This window comes from Amphiura filiformis, chromosome 12 (genome assembly GCF_039555335.1).
Source record: "Amphiura filiformis chromosome 12, Afil_fr2py, whole genome shotgun sequence".
NCBI lineage: Eukaryota > Metazoa > Echinodermata > Ophiuroidea > Amphilepidida > Amphiuridae > Amphiura > Amphiura filiformis.
Window position 1 is genome coordinate 9,212,010 of NC_092639.1, and position 20,794 is coordinate 9,232,803.

Below are 20,794 nucleotides of genomic sequence, written 5' to 3' on the forward strand. Positions count from 1 at the left end.
AGTTAACATTGCTGATGTGAACTTCCCAATGCAGGTAAACGCAGTTAGAAATCTTGGTGTGATGTTTGATTGCAAAGTGACCAAGATTGTGAAATCAGCAAATTTTCATCTCATAAGCATGCTCACAACTGAGTCGACCTGAATGGCTGTCCACTCCCTTGTAACATATGACAACATCTAGAATTGACTATTGTAATAGTTTGATGGTTGGCATGAGAGCTTCACTCCTGAAACGGCTAGTTAACATCCAACTTACCTCAGCTCGTATTGTAACTAGGAAGCGAAAATATGACTCAATTTTCAAAGACCTCGTTGAGTTGCACTGGTTGCCAATTAAGCAGCGCGTCCTAATAACAAATGCCTTCACCAGACAGCACCCGAGTACCTTTCAGATTTGCTTCATGTTTCAACATCTCATCGTCGTCTTCGTTCAACTTCGACTGCTTCTTTCATACTCGCACAAGACCAATAATTCAACCTTTGCAGACAGATCATTTTCTTGTTATGGACCAAAACTATGGAATGCATTACCAGAACATATCAAAACCGCCTCTTCAACTGATATTTTCAAGAAACTGCTGAAACAACATTTGTTCAATATTGCTTTCAATTAGTAACTGTATTCAATTTGCTTGATTTGGATTTTATCTGATGTTATGTTTTATTGATTATATTATTCTTGTTTACATCCATTGTTTTTGTTTTCATGCGCCTTAGTGCAAATTGTTTTGGTTTTCGGCGCGGTATTAAATGTCAATAGTAGTAGTAAGGCCAAGAAAAAAAGAATGTATGTCTCAGACACCCGCGCGCATTGCTATGTGAAATCCGATTTAGCGCTTTAGCGCTACGCGTTGGCCGTGTTTTATTATGTTAATTTTTTAAATATATTTTTCAGTATCGTATAGCGATCCAATCTTGTCTTTTTTTGCAGTTTGGTTGTTGTTTTTTGTACTGAGTCATTTCGCCATGATTGTAAAAGAGACTAACAAAACTATTCATTGTGTATGTATATTACTATGTTTCTGTATTTGAATATCAAAAAGTACATGAATATTGTGCCTTGACTGTAATAAAGAAATATATCGCATATCGCATAGCTCATTTTCAGAAATAAGAAAACGCATAGCACTTAGCTTTTTTACCAAATGTGTCTGAGACATCCTTTTTTTTGGCCTGATAGTAGGCGAAAATTGGGAGCTGTTAGGGGATGGTCATACCGGCGCCGTTGTTGTTGGTTATAAAATGGCTGATACAGGGGCGTAGCCAGCTTTCTTGGTCAGGGGGGCAAAATAAAATTTTGGGGCACAGACGAAAAATATTGCAGTTGCATCATACAATACATAGAGACTGTATGTCTTCGAGCTTCCCGAAAAGGGCCTTATTGGGATTATGTGCTCGCGTAGCGCGAAAAAAATGTGTATTTTACACTATTTTGGCCCTGAATTTTGCTAGAAAAGGGCTCCTTGCCCTTTTTCTTTCCTTTGCCCTCCTGATTTTCTCTTTCATTTTTTGGCAGAGGGGCACTTTTGCGTTCATTTTTTTTGTCAGGGGGCACTCAGCACCCTGTGTAAGCACCGCATTCTCTATTCAAGTCATTGTCATCATTTGCAATTTGATGTTATACTGATATAGTCATACGGTATATGCCACACAACTTTACACTGTTGATTCTCCAGCGAAGCTATTCGAGATCTCACTTATAATATTTTCAATTTGTTTCATGTTCTTATCCATTAGTACATCCACATTATCAACCTGATCTGGTCCTTTCAATCTCATTCCAGTGGACGGTGTCACTATCAACCCAGCGTGCCATTTATCGTTTTTATCCTGGATGGGTAAAAACAACAGAGAAAACGTAAGTATACAGTCGGGTACGGGTAGGTCCGTGTATATAACCGGCCAATCGTTTTTCGTATTTCATTCCCGGGGGGGCACTCAACTTTGGAAGTGACGGTATGTGCCTGTCAATAGGCCCCCTCTTCTGAAGTCGACTATACCCGATGACCCCCTTTTTTTAACGTCATACCCGATGACCCCCTTTTTTTTTAGTTGCGGCTACCCAATGACCCCATTTTTTTGGTTGCGGCTACTCAATGACCCCCTTTTTTTCTAGGTTTTCTAGAAGAGCATCATCAAAATGCAACAAAATAATGCCGAAACTTTCAAATTTTGCTCCATTTTTTCAAAATTATGCCAAAATTTTCTACCCGATGACCCTTTTTTTGAAATCTTATACTCAATGACCCCCTTTTTTCAAAATATTATACCCAATGACCCCTTTTTTATTTTGTTTGTACCCAATGACCCCCTTTTTTTAAATAACGCTTTGTTACCGATAGGCCCCTACTTCGCGACACCGGTAGGCACATACCCGTCACTTCTAAAGTTGAGTGCCCCCCGATTTCATTTTCAACCAAGCTCAATAAGGCCCACTGTGATCGTTTATTGGTTTCATTTCAACCAAGAAAAACGAAAAAAAAAGCCAATTATGATCGTTTCCGTTGTACATGTTCTATTTGATTCTTTTTGAATTTTTGATTCCTTTTGCCGATGCAAATCGTATGGACGTCAATAGACATTAAGATTAGCCTTTTCTACTTGTGATGCACAATTTTTGTGTTTTTTTTTTTTTTGTTTGTTTGTTTTGTTTAACCTAAGTCACATATTTATAAAAGTCTAGTATTCCAATCTGTAGTTCAAGTGAATCAGTGTCAATATGAGCTAATATGCATATTATAATTGTTTAACCCTAACCCTAACACTGACCCATGCTTTTTGATATCGGAAGTCAAAGAAGATCCGAATTTTTCAAGAAGAAGAAGAATTTTTGACTTGGCAGGACCTGGCGGGATTCGAACCTTTGACCCCCCGCATGCCAACCACACGATCGCGGACCGGTAGCTGCACGGGTTATTGCTGCCCGGCCAGCAATTCCGTGAGCATATCACACTTCGGGTGATTGCGTCATCGCAGACCCTGGGATGCATGCATGCTCAGAATTTTTCATCGTGGTATTTTGTGGTTTTTACTGGTGTTAGGGTTAGAGTATTGAAAGGGTACTCGTGGTAATGTGATTTGAGGTGACATACCTGTTCTAGCATAATCATACTGTGTGTTATATCCTCACAAGCCATTTTTGAATGATGTAATTCTCGTAAACATCGTAATAGATCCGCTTTGATCGACGCAATATCGGACTGGCTCATGAACAACAAGTCAGATCTCTTCCCCATCTCGGACAATAGAATTCGAGGTGGTACATTGTTGACGGATATCATGCTTCGTAATGGAGACAGCAATGTGCGATCCACCGCTGAAAAAAAGTGAAAATTGATCTCATATCAGTTCAGTAATTTAACTGGATATAAACTAACTGGATTATACATTTCAAACAAGACAAAAATTGTTTCGGTTTTAATACTCTACTCTCAGACTCTAAATCGATGTCATAACATTATGTTGATATTACAATTTTTATCATTGGTGTCTTACCACTATCTCCATCCGCAGACGAAAATTGATCTCCAATCAAAGCATGGATGTGTCTTTTAAGGTTAACAGTTGAAAATGTATACAGATATGGATTCAAGGATGAATTCAAAGGTAAAATGAAAACTGCCGTCCATGCGTAGACATCCCCAGGCAGCGTCACAATACCGGTCATTGACATGATAGCCATGATAAAAATAGGCATCCAGCACGAAAAATCTGTGGCGACGATGAAAGCCATTCGGGCGGCCATTTTGATTTCAGCAGCCCTCTTCTTGTTTCGACGCATTCGTTTTGATGTCCGATTTACAGTGCAATATATGTTTAGATAGCAAAAGCATATAATAATGAAACTACAAAGGTTTACACCTAGAAATAGCATCACCGAATATTCCCAACCAGGTGGGCGATCGGCAGTCAAAGGAAGGGCTAAGCACACACTAGATCTTCCATAGAAGTCATCACCAAAGTATTTCAATCCAACCACGGGTATTATGCTCAAAACAAGAGCAATTACCCAGGCTATTATAGTGATTATACGCGCATGTTCCAATTGTAGTCGTTTGCATTTTGTCGCAAAGGTGATACACCAAAACCGATCCAAACTAATGACGGCAAGAATGAAGAGTGAAAGCTCGCACGACAGAGTCGACAACAAACCGGCTAATTTACATAATTTTCCGGTTTGCCAATTATCAGCATGAAGTATGTAAACATCACGATAATACATGTCTGCCCCAGCAATGGTGATCATATAGACTCCCATCAGCAAGTCAGCCACAGCTAGATTCAGGATAAGGTATTCTTGTACTTTACTTCTTGCAGATTCTTCACCAATCTTTGTCCGCCAGAGTATGACGAAGATGTTCCCAACCAAGGCACTTAAACCCAGTATCCAGATACAAACGCGTAATACGCGATTGCGCATAAGATCAGCACATGATGAGAATTGGTCTGCTTCAGGTATACATGATTCGATTTCGCCAATCAAACAACAGAAGAGGTACCGATCAGCTTTTCTGAAAGTATTGTAATAGTAAACCTGTTAAAATAGCATCAAATGGACCAATGGTGGTGATAGAAATCGTTATATTACCTAAACTTGCACTTGTTTACCCTAACAACTAGTGAATATCTCGAGACATCGGGTGTATGTCTATAATATCTACTTACAAAGTCTTCACATCTATTAATCCTTGAAAGATGTCTTCCTGAACTTTGCGCAGTGGATTCTCGCGAATGTCTCTGCCAAAAATATAGAAATAAAACATTAAATTACGAAAAGATTAGTTAGCAAACTTTCTTGTGTAAAAATAGCAACTATTTTAATGAAACGAACTAGCGATGTTAGATTTTAATTAGAGACTGAGGATGATTTACCACTTACATTTCTTGTAGGTTATCTAATCCTTCGAACGCTCCTGGAACGATTTCGTTTAAAGAGCTCGATATGAGAGATCTTGAAGAAAATATAATGAGGTATTAGTCTCAATACGTTGGTAACGATTAAAAATTAGTCGGGCATGATACAAACTTTCTTAAATCTGATACAAAACTTTAAAATAATAGAAAGACAAAATGAAGATTTAAATTATCTTTAGCTTTTATCCTTTTATATCTCTTCTATTCTGTGAGGAGAAAATCAGGGAACTCAGAATTATTACTCAATTGCAATACGCATGGGATTGTGATGTTTGTTTTTCTCCAAACCTTAAGGGATGGGGTATGAACGTTTGGACAGTATTTATTGTGGGACATCAGACATATCGAATTGCATTCTGAATACGAAGAATGTCCTTCTGATATCAAATAATTTTGATTTTTGAAATTCGCAATGTAATACACATTTTATGGCAAATCATTAAAATTGATATTTTTGATATTTAACAGTACTTGAAGTAAACTTTATAAATCTGCATATTTATATTTAAAGTGTATGTAGGTGGGATGAAAAGCCGACGATCAATTGAAAATTTTGACCTTTCGTATTGAAGATATGGATTTTTTCCCCAAAACACCAAAAACAAAAAAAAAGGTCTTTTGGGGGAAAAAAATCCATATCTTCAATATAAAAGGTCAAAATTTTCAATTGATCGTCGGCTTTTCCTCCCAGCTACATACACTTTAAAATATATCATTAGATTTATAAAATTTATTTCGAGGACTGTTATATATCAAAAATTTGAAAAATATCAAATTTTAATAATTTGTCATGAAATTTGTATTATCGTGAATTTCAAAAATGAAAATTATTTGATATCAGAAAGACATGCTTCGTATTCAGAATGCAATTCGATACGTCTGAGGTGCTCTCATGTCCCACAAAAATACTGTCGAAACGCCATAAACGCTCATTCTAGATCCCTTAATGATAACAACAAATTATTGTTTAGCTTTAAGGGAATACACACGTATATTTATTATAGTAAAGAAGACAAGCAACCTGCTACGATGCTGTCAATATTAGTATGATTAGAAAATTAACTTACAGGTTTGCCAATGACACAAGGTCTTTGAAGGTCCCTGCTGGAAGATGAGTTACATGCATTCCTGAAAGATCGCTGTCATGGAGGGTGAAATGTCGACATAATTATTAGATCGAAATACAGGTTCAAAGTTGGAGCATAGCTCGAGATGATCATGGTACGGTGCAGGGGGAAGAAGTATTACAGTCAACAATGCATCAAAATAAAATTTAAAAAATACCAATCAAAGAGCAACGATTCTTGTTGAAACCGTTACACACTCATTTTGAACCTATAATAGATCCTCTTTATATGTATGATTTCGGTTACATATAATATTATATATAAGTATTATTTTTCAGGTGACTAACTTTGGAATTAAAAGTGCTCAAACCCATTACAGGTGAGCGTAGAAACAAATTCAAAGTATAGACCTCTGGAAAAGGCAACCGTTACTACATTATATTATATATTATATTATATATATTTATTAACTTATTCTATTCAGGTATCAAATGCAAAAACTTATAAAGAACACTACAGACTTTTTAGTGTATATAGAATACATATGTACGTCGCTGTAACATATCTACGTCATTTAATCTATTCCCCATTCTATTTCCAGTAATGTTTAAGTTCTAACGAATATTTGATGACGTAAAATCGATAATATATTTCTACCAGATATTATACGTAACACATCGATTCCATGTCATCAAACATTCGTTAGAACTTTTAATGTTTAAAAACATTACTAGAAATAGATTGGAAATGGATTAAATAATGTAGATATGGCACATCAAATATTCTACGTCGAATACTTGGAGTCTGTAGTGGCCTTAGTCTTGAGTTTCTTTAACAAATGAAAAATGATACAATTGGTAAACAAACTTACAGTTGTGGAAGCTTTGTTAGTTGTAGAAAAGCACCAGGTGCAATCCTAGTTAGTGGATTGCCGATCAAGTTCCTGTACAATTGAAAATTGTAAGAGTGATTTGTTTCTATTTTATCTCATTTTGCTTGCAATACATAAATTGAATACACAAATAGAGTGCTTACTGTTACTCTCCTTAATAAAAAAAGAATTGATGAAGCACTTACTTGGTACCACTTATTGAGTATTTTCATGTTTGCAGCATGCATGGCTCACCTTTAAATCTATTTAATTATCTATTACATTCTAAATCGTTTATGTGTAGTCTTTTAATATATCGTAATAGAGAAGCAAATAATTTCTTACAATGAATTGCATTCAATATTTTAAAAAAAAGAACTTGCTTACAAATGTTTCAAAAGACGCAAACCAATAAATGCGCTGTTGGGTAACTCGTTGATTTGATTGTAAGAGAGAGACCTGGGGTTGGAAAGAAACGAGATAAATAATAATATTAAACAACGGACAATCGCGTAGCTTTCAATATTAAACAATATTTGAGCCAAAACGTTAATCAGAATACTCGTATATATCTGATGATAGTTGTTGTTGTTATGCCATTGCCCTTGCTATAGCTTACAATGACGACGACAACGATGATGATAATGATGATGATAGCCTTTTATAAGATGACCTAAATGTTAAAGATTGGAATTCATATTTAGACTGACTATATATATTTACTTACAATCCCTTTAGGTTGTTCAGATTTATAAATGTCCCGTGGGTCAGAAGAGAAATTCCGTTTTGCGACAGGTCTCTGTGAAAATGAACATGATTTCAAATACTTTAACACACAGGAAAACAACCAGGACACCGATTTAATATGTTCATCTACTTTTATTGAATAAGATGTTAAGATTTAATCAATATTATGATTATTAACAAAGGAAAAAGTTACTTACAAATCAGCAAGGAGTAGAAACCGGTCTAGAGATGTTTGCAGTATATCCTCTATGGTAACGTTACTGGCTGATACATCGGCATCTCGTCTCCGTCTGGTGTTAGAAATTCCTATTAAATTGCTAATAAAATGTGATATCAGATAAAGGCGGTATAATCAAGAAAAACAAAAATATATTTCCCTTACCTTACTTTAATTATCATATTTATTTACTTCTATTTTTCTCATAAAAAGTAACTTAACTTTTATATCCTGGCTCTCTTGCTTATTGCTTTTACATGTAAATGGACATGATGATAATTGCGGCCCATAAATCAAAAACTCTCTTCAGTGTTTGGTCATTCGAAAATACAACATGTTTAATATAATAAAACTGACATACAGGATAACACACTCACAGTTGTCTGATGTTGTCTGGAACACTGGCAGCTATCGTTGAATCCCAAGTTACCTGCCGGCACTCCAAGGAAAGACCAGAGCAGGAGCACCCTTCTGGGCATATAATACCTATTTCAGATCAATTTAGTTTCATGTATTTGAGTTTTATACAAGTAAGAATCAGATTTGTTTAAATAGCCATATCTATTTATTTATCTATCGAAACATTTGAAAGTGGACCAACGGCTATGCCAATTTTGTGAGAAATCTGGACCCATCGCTCGCTTTACCAAGAGTCCACATTTTCCCCAAATCTTTGGGAAATTTAAAAATGTTGCTAACATGAGGATGTTTTGCGGGGAAAATGAGAAAATGTTTAAAATTACCCATTCTTATACCAAAATGGGCCATGAAAACGGTACAGTCCAGTATGACCATTTGTACTGACTAACCCCCTGGAATGAAACTAAGACAGTCAGAAAGAGTGACCAATGAATTTTCAATCTTAAGATGTCGCCTTACCACAAAACAACTCATCGTCTCCCATAGGACACTGTTGGATACCATCACAGACCTCCCCAGGTTGAACACAAAATGACGCACCATGACATCGGTAAGCTCCGGGACATGTGAACACATCTGAAAAAGTCAAGTCCCATGTAAAAGACTATATGCAGTTTGCGGTCATTCTTTTTATCGGTTGGTAACCAAGATATTTTGGAAATAAAGCGTCTTTATTCCGTATGAGAAGACACAGATTAGTAGAGATTCAAGAAAACATACTGTACATTATGAAGATACCTATTTTTGTAACATCATAGAAGAGACGCAAATAAGAATAAATGTATTTACCACACTTATATTCATCTTCACCATCCGGGCAATCGATGACATCATTACACCTAAAACGAAGTGGAATGCAGTATGACGAAGGACACTTAAGGGACCAAGACGGGCATTGGAATGACTCTAAATGAAAAACAAAATAACAACTATATTAAAACCAGTATTTAGCAGTATAAGGATACTGTTTCTGATAAAATAGATGAATAGACAATTTTGAATCATATCATGCAGACTCGACTCATAATCTTGAGGTTACAAGCTGAGAAATCAATGCCCGGCACTTTGGGAGTATGAAACTGCAAAGGTCATCTGAGATCAAAGGTCAGGTCAAATTTTAAGTTGCTCCGATTGGGCTGTAACCAATTTTCGTCCCAAGCCATCTCTTACAAGGATTGTGATTGCGTTATTTACGTCGTTTTTAGCCTAACTCACCACAGTACCGTAAATGTGAAACATCTCGACAACCTTTATTGTAGCCATATTGGTCAAATTCATACATGCAGAGAAGATTTGTATCGATGCATTCTCTGTTCATGCAGCTCAGTTGTGTATCTTTGCATGCAAAAGTTTCTTCATGATATGCTGGAATTAAAAGACAAACAACAAATTTCCATACGTTCTGGATTATTGACGATTTATTGAATTTGTCGGGTAATATGTATGATACTTTACAAACGGACTACACTGTTATCTGTGACGTCTTGGGGATTATTGCATAGTACCAAATTATGTGTCATTCAAGTTTTAATGTATCAATTAGTGATTTGGAATTGCTAGAACATTAGATCTCAAAGGGTGAATATAATTATTACAATTGTTTGAAATTGATTATTTTCTAATTTGGAGTTTATCTTTTGTAACTTACGGCACGTCTGTGGTTCGTCCTCCCAATGGTTCCCGGCACAGTCTTTGCTAGCATCACAGTAAGCCCTGGTATATAAACATGATCCGTCATAACATTGAAAGCCCTCGGAGCATTTGTCTAAACAAAATTAAAATCATATTAGAAGTTAAGCAGCTCCTTGTGACATAAATATAGTAGGTCAATAACACGTGAAAACCACTTGTGAAAGGCGATGAAAAGAGCACGTGTGTCTCTAAAGCTTTTCTAATAGTTTCATAGCAAGACATTCTATCCTTTGATGGTCAGGTTCAAACCATACTTACCACAAAAGCTTCCCTCATCTGTTCCATCAATGCAGTCTATTATGAGATTACATTCAAGGCCTTTTGGGATACACTCATCATTATCACAACGAAACTCATCAACGGTACAGTTACGGTAAGCTGAAACAGACATAATGATATACCAGGCATAAGAACGTAATAAGAACTCTAATGGTTATTGGAAATTATTAATAACTAGCGGTCACCCGTCTTTCGCGATCAGGGTCTTTCGCGGTTGGTAAATTTTGTTATATTTTGTGTACATGTAAATGTTTTATTTAATGTGAATAATGGTATGAGAGGAGATTATCATTTAGAACTTAGAAGTATAATATTTAGTATCTTTTCCATATAAATCAATGGCTTGAAATTGCAATTAGATCATGATCGAAGCAAGTCTTCTTGCCACCATATCATATCCACCGTGACTCCGTGAGAAGTCTTGCCCCTGTGGGATGCTGGCCGCTCTGCTATTTAAGATTTTTATGCATTTGTTTCTACAGTACTTTTTAGCCCATTTTGGACAAATTTGTTGTACCTTTTAGCTCATTTTTTATCATTTTCATCCAAGTTTGTTCCCCACCTTGAAATGTACCTTGCTGCCCCTGCCTCCTGCAAAAGTCCTGGCTACATCACTGAGCAGATGAACACAATTGATCTGATATTTTAGATTTCTATGCATTTGTTGTACTTTTTATTTGTTAGCCCATTTTGGATAAATTTGTCGTACTCTTATAGTCCATTTGTGACAATCCCCCATGAAATTTGCCTTCCCCCCCCCTCTCTCTCTCTCTCTCTCTCCTCTCTCTGAAAAAGTCCTGGCTACACCACTGTGCAGCTGAAACAATTTTATTCACATTTCCTTACACTCTATTTCATATAAAGTTATGATTTTTTTTTTTTTTTTTTGATTAATTTGTCCTTCAAAAGTTTCACTTACAAACTAATTCAATAAACAAACACTCTACTGTTGACTATAGGTTCTCCATAAAAACACAGAATACATGCTAATGTTGATAAATTAGTTGAATAAACAATAGATGTTAATTGAGTTTCTACTGTGTTTGAGACTACAGGCATACTTCTACTGTGTCATGTAATAGTTGAGACTACAGGCATAATATCCTCACACCGATGACAGGATCTTCTCTGGTCAACATTAGTGTATTGTGTTGGCCTGAAAAGTTTTAGCATGGAGGTGCTCTGGTAGTGGCTTTGAAACTAATTAACATAATTTGACACCCTTAACGTAAACAAAAACAAAATTGGACGTTTTATTGGGGTGCGGACAACTTTACTCTACGCAACGCAAAAATCCATTTTCCGAAATAATGTAAAACATAGAAGTTTTTAGCCTTACCAAGTCGCCAAACTCAGTAATTTATTATAGATATTATTTCATTACATATAATTCGTTAATGCTTTTTGGTTCACTAATCAATCAGTGTAAGGTTCATTGCAACATTTAGGGGGAGTAGAAATGAACTTGCGTTGCAGGAAGCAATATATTTAATTGGTTGTCTGAATGTTTCTTAAAGAAATACAGCTAAATTATTTCTATTGATTTCTTTAGGAACCAGGAACAAATAGGTTCGATCTTTGGATCGACCGTCAATGCTGCTTCGATGCTTGTTATTAATGAACTATCAACTAATTAATCAGAATTAACGCTTAATTTATATTGGTCAATATCCCTACAGGCAAAAAATAACTATTTTATCACAATTAACAATAGTAAATTAATTGATTTCATAAATAATAAGGATCGACTAAGAATCGATGGTCGATCGAAAGATCGAACTAATTTGTTTCTATTGCCTTAGTATTGTATAAAGCAACTAATTATTCTGATCGATTTCTTACGATTCGAAGTTAACATGAACTAAGGTGTGGGTGTTGATTCCATGCAATTGATAGGTAATACAAATGATTCTTGTAATTTCATTCACTGTTCATTGGAAATTGATACAGTTTTTGACACTGATCCATTGTATTCATTTGTGACACACTACCAAATACTTAAGAAAAATTTGTATAAAATTGTATTTATCTTTAAAATAAAACCGTGACTCACTGCAGTATTTTTCATCTGAGTTGTCGCTGCAATCATTGACAAAATCACAGTAGAAGGACAATGAAATACATTCCCCATTGTCACACTGGAATCCCAGGGAGCATGGCGTCTCAGCATTTGCTATGTATAAGTATGAAATAAAACAAGATGATATAATGCACTAGAAGTAAAAAAAACCCTATTAAGATGTTTCTCTTCCAAAACTCTGTCTCATACTCACATCCATGCTCCTGACGTTACACAGCTTATTAGTACACACGATATAATACTTTTATGCAAGCGTGATTAGACTTTTCTAGAACGGGCGTTTATTATCTGGTTGCCCGGGCCGGATGCTTAGAAATAAGCTGTACAGAAATGCCTTTGTAACCAGTGTCTGCCTCTTCGATCTACTTGACGCTAACACTCCGCCGCCATACGGCCAATACGCGCCAGCGAGCAAAAAACCAACACGGGGATCCTTTGAAATATTTCGGCCTTGGTAAGACAGATTCTTCGCCGGCTGCTTTTGTCATCAAATAGCAAGATCACGGGACGGTCATTATCCCAAATAACCGGTTAAACATGAATACAGATTATTAAAGTATGAATTTCTGCAGTTCATTCTTGTATAGAACTCTTATTATGAGTTTGAGGGCCAATGTTTGGAAAATTTTAAGAAGTAGTGACGTCACAGCATTGTATTATTTTGCCCCGTGGGACACACTTAGAATACAAATTACGTCCAACAGTGTTGCCGTCATATTGTCTGTTTTGCTTACGATATTGGCTGTTGCCGCATTGAATGACGTCGGCCACCGTCGTCTGGCAAATATGATGCCTACCAAACCTAATACCCTTGAACATAGGCGCCTGGCTATAGAGCTATGCGCTCTGTGGCCAAGCGTACCTATAGGCCCTAACCCAAAACCACCCTACTCACCACAACCCCAAAACCGGGACCAAAACCCATTGCATATCTGGGTCCTTTGGGTAGAGAAGGAGGGTGACATGTAAACTTAGATGGTCCTTCATAATCATCGATCCCTAGAAGTACTCGTACATCGCTATGCAATTGTATTGTAAATGTTATCATTATTTTACTCAATTTAATTGGGTTTTTCAAAGTATACTTACATTCTGTTACTAAGTTGGAGCACCTGTAAGTTGGATGAATGCATTCTCCATTTGAACACCGGATAAGTCCGGATATACAGATTGGTTCCTGATCTGTTTGAAATGTAATGTTTATACAGGGTCAGAAGTGCTGGCGAAACAATTAAGCATCAGTAATGATCTCATGTACTTATGTACTTGCGTAATATTTGTTTGTGTGTATTGTAATCCTCGACTGCCTACATTTAGTACCCAGTATCAACCACTCTTTATCAGTGGGAGCTGATGGATAGGGCATCCGTCTAGTGATCGGAAGGTCGTGAGTTCGAACTCCATGCCTGCACATTCCTTTGTTTTTTCAAGTCGGGTTGTGTGCCGGTCGGGATTTGTGTTTATTTGTTGTCTTGTTTAATTGTAACACTTTGGATTAGTAAACTGTTCTTTCTTATTAATTATATTCCGTTTCCTTTCCTTTAGTGGTTCAAAGAAGCTTATAGAGTTTGATCGAGACTTGTCTAGGAATGCAACCATTCAATTGTACACAATGAATGTAAAGACACATTTCCTAATTCTACACTTACCAGTGAGGGTGATATCGGCAATAACTGATGTTGTTTTTCGACCTGAAATATGATATTACAAAATGATGATGACGTTATAATGATATTATTTGTTTTTTATAATGATAGTATAGTTTTCGTGCTATTTTATGCGGTGTATGCCAAAGCAAACAAAAATACTTACTCTTTCTTTTTGACCTGACAAACCTGCTCTTCACTCTTTTGGCTTACCAAAATGCCAACATTTCCTTTCATACTTTAATTTATTCTCCCCTGACCAGGCCACGTATTAATAATTTCATGTCACTGTATCGCCCACATACCTTTAGATCGCTTCTTGCAGATGAATTGTTTGGCTTCTTTAGATGCACAGGAAACATCATGCCAATTGGCCGTAGAATGATATGTATCCAAGATGATCATTGTACAATCTTCTAGATTATCACCATCAGGCTGTGAACGTAGTACACTCTCGTCACTACAATGGTCAAAATCATAATCAAGTTATTGTTCTTATTTCTTTATTGCTATGACGCTCTTAAAGTTATGATAGTAAATCTACTATCTGCATTATAGAAATCTTATTGTCAGTCTCATTAATAGTGGGAGATTTATATCCACAAAAATAAACAACAATTCAAAGGATAGGAATGCAACAAAACTGACATACCATTTAAGCATAGCGGTTTTTTCCTCACCAAATACCATTAATCTTTGGCCAAAGAATCGCAATACACACCTTTCTGTCAAAAATTGTCTTGAAATAAACCAATCTGTGTAGCTCATCGGGGATTGGTCAATCCATGCAAAGTGACCTTCTTTGACCCTGTCTGTCAACCCTGCATCACATGAAAATATTATAAGACTAAATGCAATATGTACCAAACAACATCTTCTTGGATGTAAGGATTATAACAAAATGTCAGCCATTTCAGCTTTGAAAATGTACTCACCGTTAAATTATGGATATTACAGTTCCACTATTAAGCATTACAAATTATTATATTTTAATTAAAATGGGGAAACGGGTTCATGTAACTTACCAATGTAAGTTCTTGGATCCTCAGTAAACCAATCAGTCACCAGCATTGTTTGTATAAAATTGACTTCAGGGTAGTTTCTGATGCTAACCAGGTTGGAACCTATTCCCGTGCAATAACGCTGGGCAGCATTCCAGTGTAGAGGCGTAGACATATTAGAGAACATATAGCAATATCCGTCAACAAGAATCCAGTCTTCGTCACAGTGTTGTTCTTTGAAACAGAAACAAATGATTCACTATGAGATTTCACGTGAAATGGATAATACGAGATAGGAAAGGCTTCACTATTAACATGAGATTTCACGTGAATGGATAACACACGATAAGAAAGGATTCACTATTAAACATGAGATTTCACGTGAATGGATAATACGAGATAGGAAAGACTTCACAATTAACATGAGATTTCACGTGAAATGGATAATACGAGATAGGAAAGGCTTCACAATTAACATGAGATTTCACGTGAAATGGATAATACGAGGTAGGAAAGGCTTCACAATTAACATGAAATTTCACGTGAATGGATAATACGAGATAGGAAAGGCTTCACTATTAACATGAGATTTCACGTGAATGGATAACACACGATAAGAAAGGCTTCACAATTAACATGAGATTTCACGTGAAATGGATAATACGAGGTAGGAAAGGCTTCACTATTAAACATGAGATTTCACGTGAATGGATAATACGAGATAAGAAAGGCTTCACAATTAACATGAGACTTCCACGTGAAATGGATAATACGAGGTAAGAAAGGCTTCACAATTAACATGAGATTTCACGTGAATGGATAATACGAGATAGGAAAGGCTTCACTATTAACATGAGATTTCACGTGAATGGATAATACGAGATAAGAAAGGCTTCACTATTAACATGAGATTTCACGTGAATGGATAATACGAGATAGGAAAGGCTTCACTATTAACATGAGATTTCACGTGAATGGATAATACGAGATAGGAAAGGCTTCACTATTAACATGAGATTTCACGTGAAATGGATAATACGAGATAAGAAAGGCTTCAATTTTAACATGAGATTTCACGTGAATGGATAATACGAGATAAGAAAGGCTTCACTATTAACATGAGATTTCACGTGAATGGATAACACACGATAAGAAAGGCTTCACTATTAACATGATATTTCACGTGAAATGGATAATACGAGATAAGAAAGGCTTCACTATTAACATGAGATTTCACGTGAATGGATAATACGAGATAGGAAAGGCTTCACAATTAACATGATATTTCACGTGAATGGATAGCACAAGATAAGAAAGGCTTCACTATTAACATGAGATTTCACGTGAATGGATAATACGAGATAAGAAAGGCTTCACTATTAACATGAGATTTCACGTGAATGGATAATACAAGATAAGAAAGGCTTCACTATTAACATGAGATTTCACGTGAAATGGATAATACGAGATAAGAAAGGCTTCACTGTTAACATGAGATTTCACGTGAATGGATAATACGAGGTAGGAAAGGCTTCAAAAATTTACATGAGATTTCACGTGAAATGGATAATAAGAGGTAGGAAAGGCTTCACAATTAACATGAGATTTCACGTGAAATTGATAATACGAGGTAGGAAAGGCTTCACTATTAACATGAGATTTCACGTGAATGGATAATACGAGGTAGGAAAGGCTTCACAATTAACATGAGATTTCACGTGAAATGGATAATACGTGGTAGGAAAGGCTTCACTATTAACATGAGATTTCACGTGAAATGGATAGCGCAAGATAAGAACGGTTTCACTATTAACATGATATTTCACGTGAATGGATAACACAAGATAAGAAAGGCTTCACTATTAACATGAGATTTCACGTGAATGGATAATACGAGATAAGAAAGGCTTCACTATTAACATGAGATTTCACGTGAAATGGATAATACGAGATAAGAAAGGCTTCACTATTAACATGAGATTTCACGTGAAATGGATAATACGAGGTAGGACAGGCTTTACAATTAACATGAGATTTCACGTGAATGGATAATACGAGGTAGGAAAGGCTTCACTATTAACATGAGATTTCACGTGAATGGATAGCACAAGATAAGAAAGGTTTCACTATTAACATGAGATTTCACGTGAATGGATAGCACAAGATAAGAAAGGCTTCACTATTAACATGAGATTTCACGTGAATGGATAATACGAGATAGGAAAGGCTTCACTATTAACATGAGATTTCACGTGAATGGACAGCACAAGATAAGAAAGGCTTCACTATTAACATGAGATTTCGCGTGAATGGATAATACGAGATAGGAAAGGCTTCACTATTAACATGAGATTTCACGTGAATGGATAATACGAGATAGGAAAGGCTTCACTATTAACATGAGATTTCACGTGAATGGATAAGCACAAGATAATAAAGGTGTACAGTAAAGCATCAGACGCGTGAAATAAGATGCTTATGCTGTCTGCTCTTGACGGATAGTGCACCGTTGTCAGTACTATGTTCCCGACTACTCCATCTGGTAGGCTATTCCAAACGTGAACTGCAGTGTGGATGAAGGACCTGCCAGTAGATATGGTTCTAGAAACTGGTACTGTGAGAGCATGGCAAGGCATGGACAGCTGGAGCGGGTAGCTCTTCGGACTACAAATGACCTTTGTAGCAGTGCCTTCAGATCTGATGGGCACACAAGCTAGTGTGCATTTTGTGGAGGACGGTTACTGCAGCCACTTGACGTCTTTGATGGAGAGATCTGATGATCAGCTTTGTATTTACTTCCTCTTCAATCACGCCTATTTATTAATGCTAGAGTGGTAAAGCTGGCACCCATCCAAGACAGTGAGAAGTATTCCATCACACTGCGAACTTGAGCCTTGTAATCGGTTGCTCTACCTCTGACATCAAGTTTATTTGCAACTCTCCTCCTAGCGCACAGCTTCTGTCCTGCTCTGGATGAGATGTTAGAAATTTGCTTTGTCCAGGTCAGCTTGCTGTCGACTGTGACTCCCAGGATCACGAGCTCCTCCTTCTCTGCCAGTTTGGTCTTAACAAACAGAATATCTAGCTTGGTTGGATTCCCCTTTTTTGATATTGTCATTGCCTTACATTTCGATGACGCAAAGGTCACCTTCCATCTGTCTGCCCAGATCTTCATTTTCTCCCAGTCTCTGTTCAGGCTAGCAGTAATTGCTTCAGGGTTGTCTCTAGATGTAATCTCACAAACAAGGTGGAGTCCTCTGCTTAGAGGTACGGTTGGTTTTCACACTCGTCACCCAGGCTATCAATGAAGACAAAGAACAAAAACGGGCCCAATACTGGCACCTGGGGAACTGATGCATTGATGGCAGAAGTACTTGATGACTGGCCAGATAAGACAACTTTGGTGGAACGATCTGTCAGGTAGCTCCTAATCCAGGTGAGCAGCTTGTCGGATACTCCTTTTGACATGAGTTTCGAGTAAAGGCCATTATGCCAGACCTTGTCAAATGCTCCTTTGATGTCCAGGGCAATCAGGCGCACTTCGTTGCCTCTGTCAAGGGAGTTCGGCCACTCTTCGATCAGAATGGTGAGGATGTCACCTGATACAGGAACGTCTTCACTATTAATATAGTGTATAACGATAAGTGGATAACGCTTTAAGTCTTCACTATACTAACGAAATATTTGTTAACTTGAAACAGAAAAGCCTTCACTATTATAACGTATTAAATTATTATGAGGTATCTTACCTGCATCGTCTTCCTGATGTTCAGGAGCATTTGATGGAGAAAATACCCGGGCGTGGTATTCGGCATAGAAACCTTCGAAGTCATCGTCTGTATTAGGCGAGATATATTCCACTAACAATTCATTCCTGCTCGACAACACATACCCATCTGGTGGCTGTACATTACAGTATTCAGCTATTGATTCCGTAGACCTGACGGAACTGTCATATATATTGACTCTACCAGGAAAGCAGTTCGCTTGAGATGGGACATCAAATTCTAGAAATAATAGCTCAATATATGTGCCAGGATCAGTAATAATAGTCCATGATGTTCCTCCCTGGTGAACGAAAGATTTCGGATAGTACAAGGAGGCAAATACAGCGCTGTTCAGATGGCATTCAATTTCAGAAGCGGTGGTAAGTCCAAAGCCACACCCTGGCGTAGCTATGCAATTAAAACAAAGAAAACATAATCTACTACAAAATGGTTGTATTTTAATATATGGATCTATTATTGTTATCATTTACTCCCTACCAGAAGTTAGCTCCAAGATGGTTTTGCAAAGTTGAAGCTGTAGTATTCAACTCATGGTGTTACATAACTGCTTGTGTTTACAGCGTCAGTTGGAATTGATATTGCATACTGGCAGAGCGTTACGTCACAAATAATGTTGGAAATAATTTTAAAGATCGCGCACTAACATTCTGCACATCATTGGCATTGCGGTAATGTTGAAGAACCCATTATTTTTTATGTTGCTTTTGAGTTAATGTAAATTAGTTAGTGGTGCATAATGTCACAATGGTACTAAATGAGCTCCAAGTAATTACAAAGTGTTCAATGATAGAGGGAATTAAAGAAGTAAAATGTTCTTATTGTGATCAAAATGTGTAGCATATTATATAGCCTATATCAGATTATCAGTTTGTTTTACCTTGTATCTCGTAATCGGCTTTGAATCCTAACGAGGGTGCATCCAATCCTGTGGAGTACACCACTATCAATCGAGATGTTTCTGATATGTACAATGGAGGTGCCTCATCGCAAAATCCTCCCTGGCTTGGTACACCGAACTGTAGCTGTGTATCCATTTCGTATTCTGTGAGATACACGGCGTCAATACACTCCACGCGAAAATCTGACAGATACAACTTGATGAAAGAATCTTCCGCTGCTTGGATGACCCAGTGGCACAGGGAAAATGGCGGAACTGTGGAAGGGAATCCATATGAGCTGAATGATCCCGGGAAGGTTGTCAAGGTGTTGTTCACATCACACGCTACGTTGCATGACTCTTTGCTACACTCTGGAATAAAAGACATTTGATATTTAAATTTCCAAAAATCATCTCCAGATCCACGACGAATAATATCGTACCGCGGCTGAAGTTCAGATGGTTTAAGAGATTTAAGTGTGTTTGCTTGTTTTTATAAAATGTTTGTTTGTTGGGCAAAGGCAAACATATGCAATTCCATTAAAAACATGTATATTTCACACACGCAAGTACAAATAAAATTATACGCACATAAAAAGAAAGAGAAGGGAAGGGAAGGGACACCCGAAAATGCACCCCACACCAAAAAAAAACCCACACAATACGTACCAATTGCTTCATAATAAGCTACAAGTCCAATTTCGTAGTCCATATCTGCTGTCAGATGACCGATACTCAACTCCCATTGGACATCATTAGACCTAGTAACGACAACTAAATCCGCCTGTTGACCGCAATAAGTGCCTCTGTGTACCACGCCTCTGCCTGTAATGTTGTCTGTTATTTTAAGAGCATCATGACATCCTCCAACAGAATAGTTTCGTCTCAGATTCATCTGCAGAAAACGAAATCTGGAAAAATTTGTCAAGAACATGATAACATAATAACAATAAACTTTTTGTATGTTTTGGCCTATAGAGGGCTTAAGTTGAGGCCAAAAAGTACAAAAAACATTCAACAAATATCATTAGAATGGAGCTATGGACTTCGAAGGTATTGCCAATTGGCGTTTTTAAACCCCAAGAACTACTCAATTTGTATAATTTAAAAAAGGGGAAAAAACTTTTATAGTTATTAGTTCCATTGAAATTATAGGGTGTGTCATAATGCTTAGATGCTTGTTTCCAATGCATCA

The 20,794-nt window shown here is 36.9% G+C and overlaps 1 protein-coding gene across 1 annotated transcript in view; it reads right to left on the bottom strand.

Annotated features, from left to right (window-relative positions):
- Positions 1–1,553: 1,553 nt before the first annotated feature.
- Positions 1,554–20,794, bottom strand: part of LOC140165755 (uncharacterized) — a 69,601-nt gene continuing 50,360 nt past the window's right edge. Inside the window, exons 16-40 of the mRNA XM_072189075.1 lie at positions 20,269–20,510; positions 19,600–19,971; positions 18,684–19,109; positions 14,959–15,168; positions 14,655–14,754; positions 14,239–14,393; positions 13,937–13,978; positions 13,377–13,469; positions 12,261–12,380; positions 10,187–10,306; positions 9,885–10,001; positions 9,452–9,601; positions 9,026–9,142; positions 8,696–8,812; positions 8,194–8,302; positions 7,797–7,916; positions 7,580–7,651; positions 7,240–7,311; positions 6,853–6,924; positions 5,982–6,053; positions 4,880–4,951; positions 4,666–4,737; positions 3,496–4,511; positions 3,093–3,316; positions 1,554–1,830 (exon numbers count right to left, since the gene is read on the bottom strand). Coding sequence (XP_072045176.1) covers positions 1,657–1,830; positions 3,093–3,316; positions 3,496–4,511; positions 4,666–4,737; positions 4,880–4,951; positions 5,982–6,053; positions 6,853–6,924; positions 7,240–7,311; positions 7,580–7,651; positions 7,797–7,916; positions 8,194–8,302; positions 8,696–8,812; positions 9,026–9,142; positions 9,452–9,601; positions 9,885–10,001; positions 10,187–10,306; positions 12,261–12,380; positions 13,377–13,469; positions 13,937–13,978; positions 14,239–14,393; positions 14,655–14,754; positions 14,959–15,168; positions 18,684–19,109; positions 19,600–19,971; positions 20,269–20,510 — 4,456 coding nt within the window. The 3' untranslated portion in view covers positions 1,554–1,656. The remainder of the gene's footprint in view (positions 1,831–3,092; positions 3,317–3,495; positions 4,512–4,665; positions 4,738–4,879; positions 4,952–5,981; positions 6,054–6,852; positions 6,925–7,239; positions 7,312–7,579; positions 7,652–7,796; positions 7,917–8,193; positions 8,303–8,695; positions 8,813–9,025; positions 9,143–9,451; positions 9,602–9,884; positions 10,002–10,186; positions 10,307–12,260; positions 12,381–13,376; positions 13,470–13,936; positions 13,979–14,238; positions 14,394–14,654; positions 14,755–14,958; positions 15,169–18,683; positions 19,110–19,599; positions 19,972–20,268; positions 20,511–20,794) is intronic.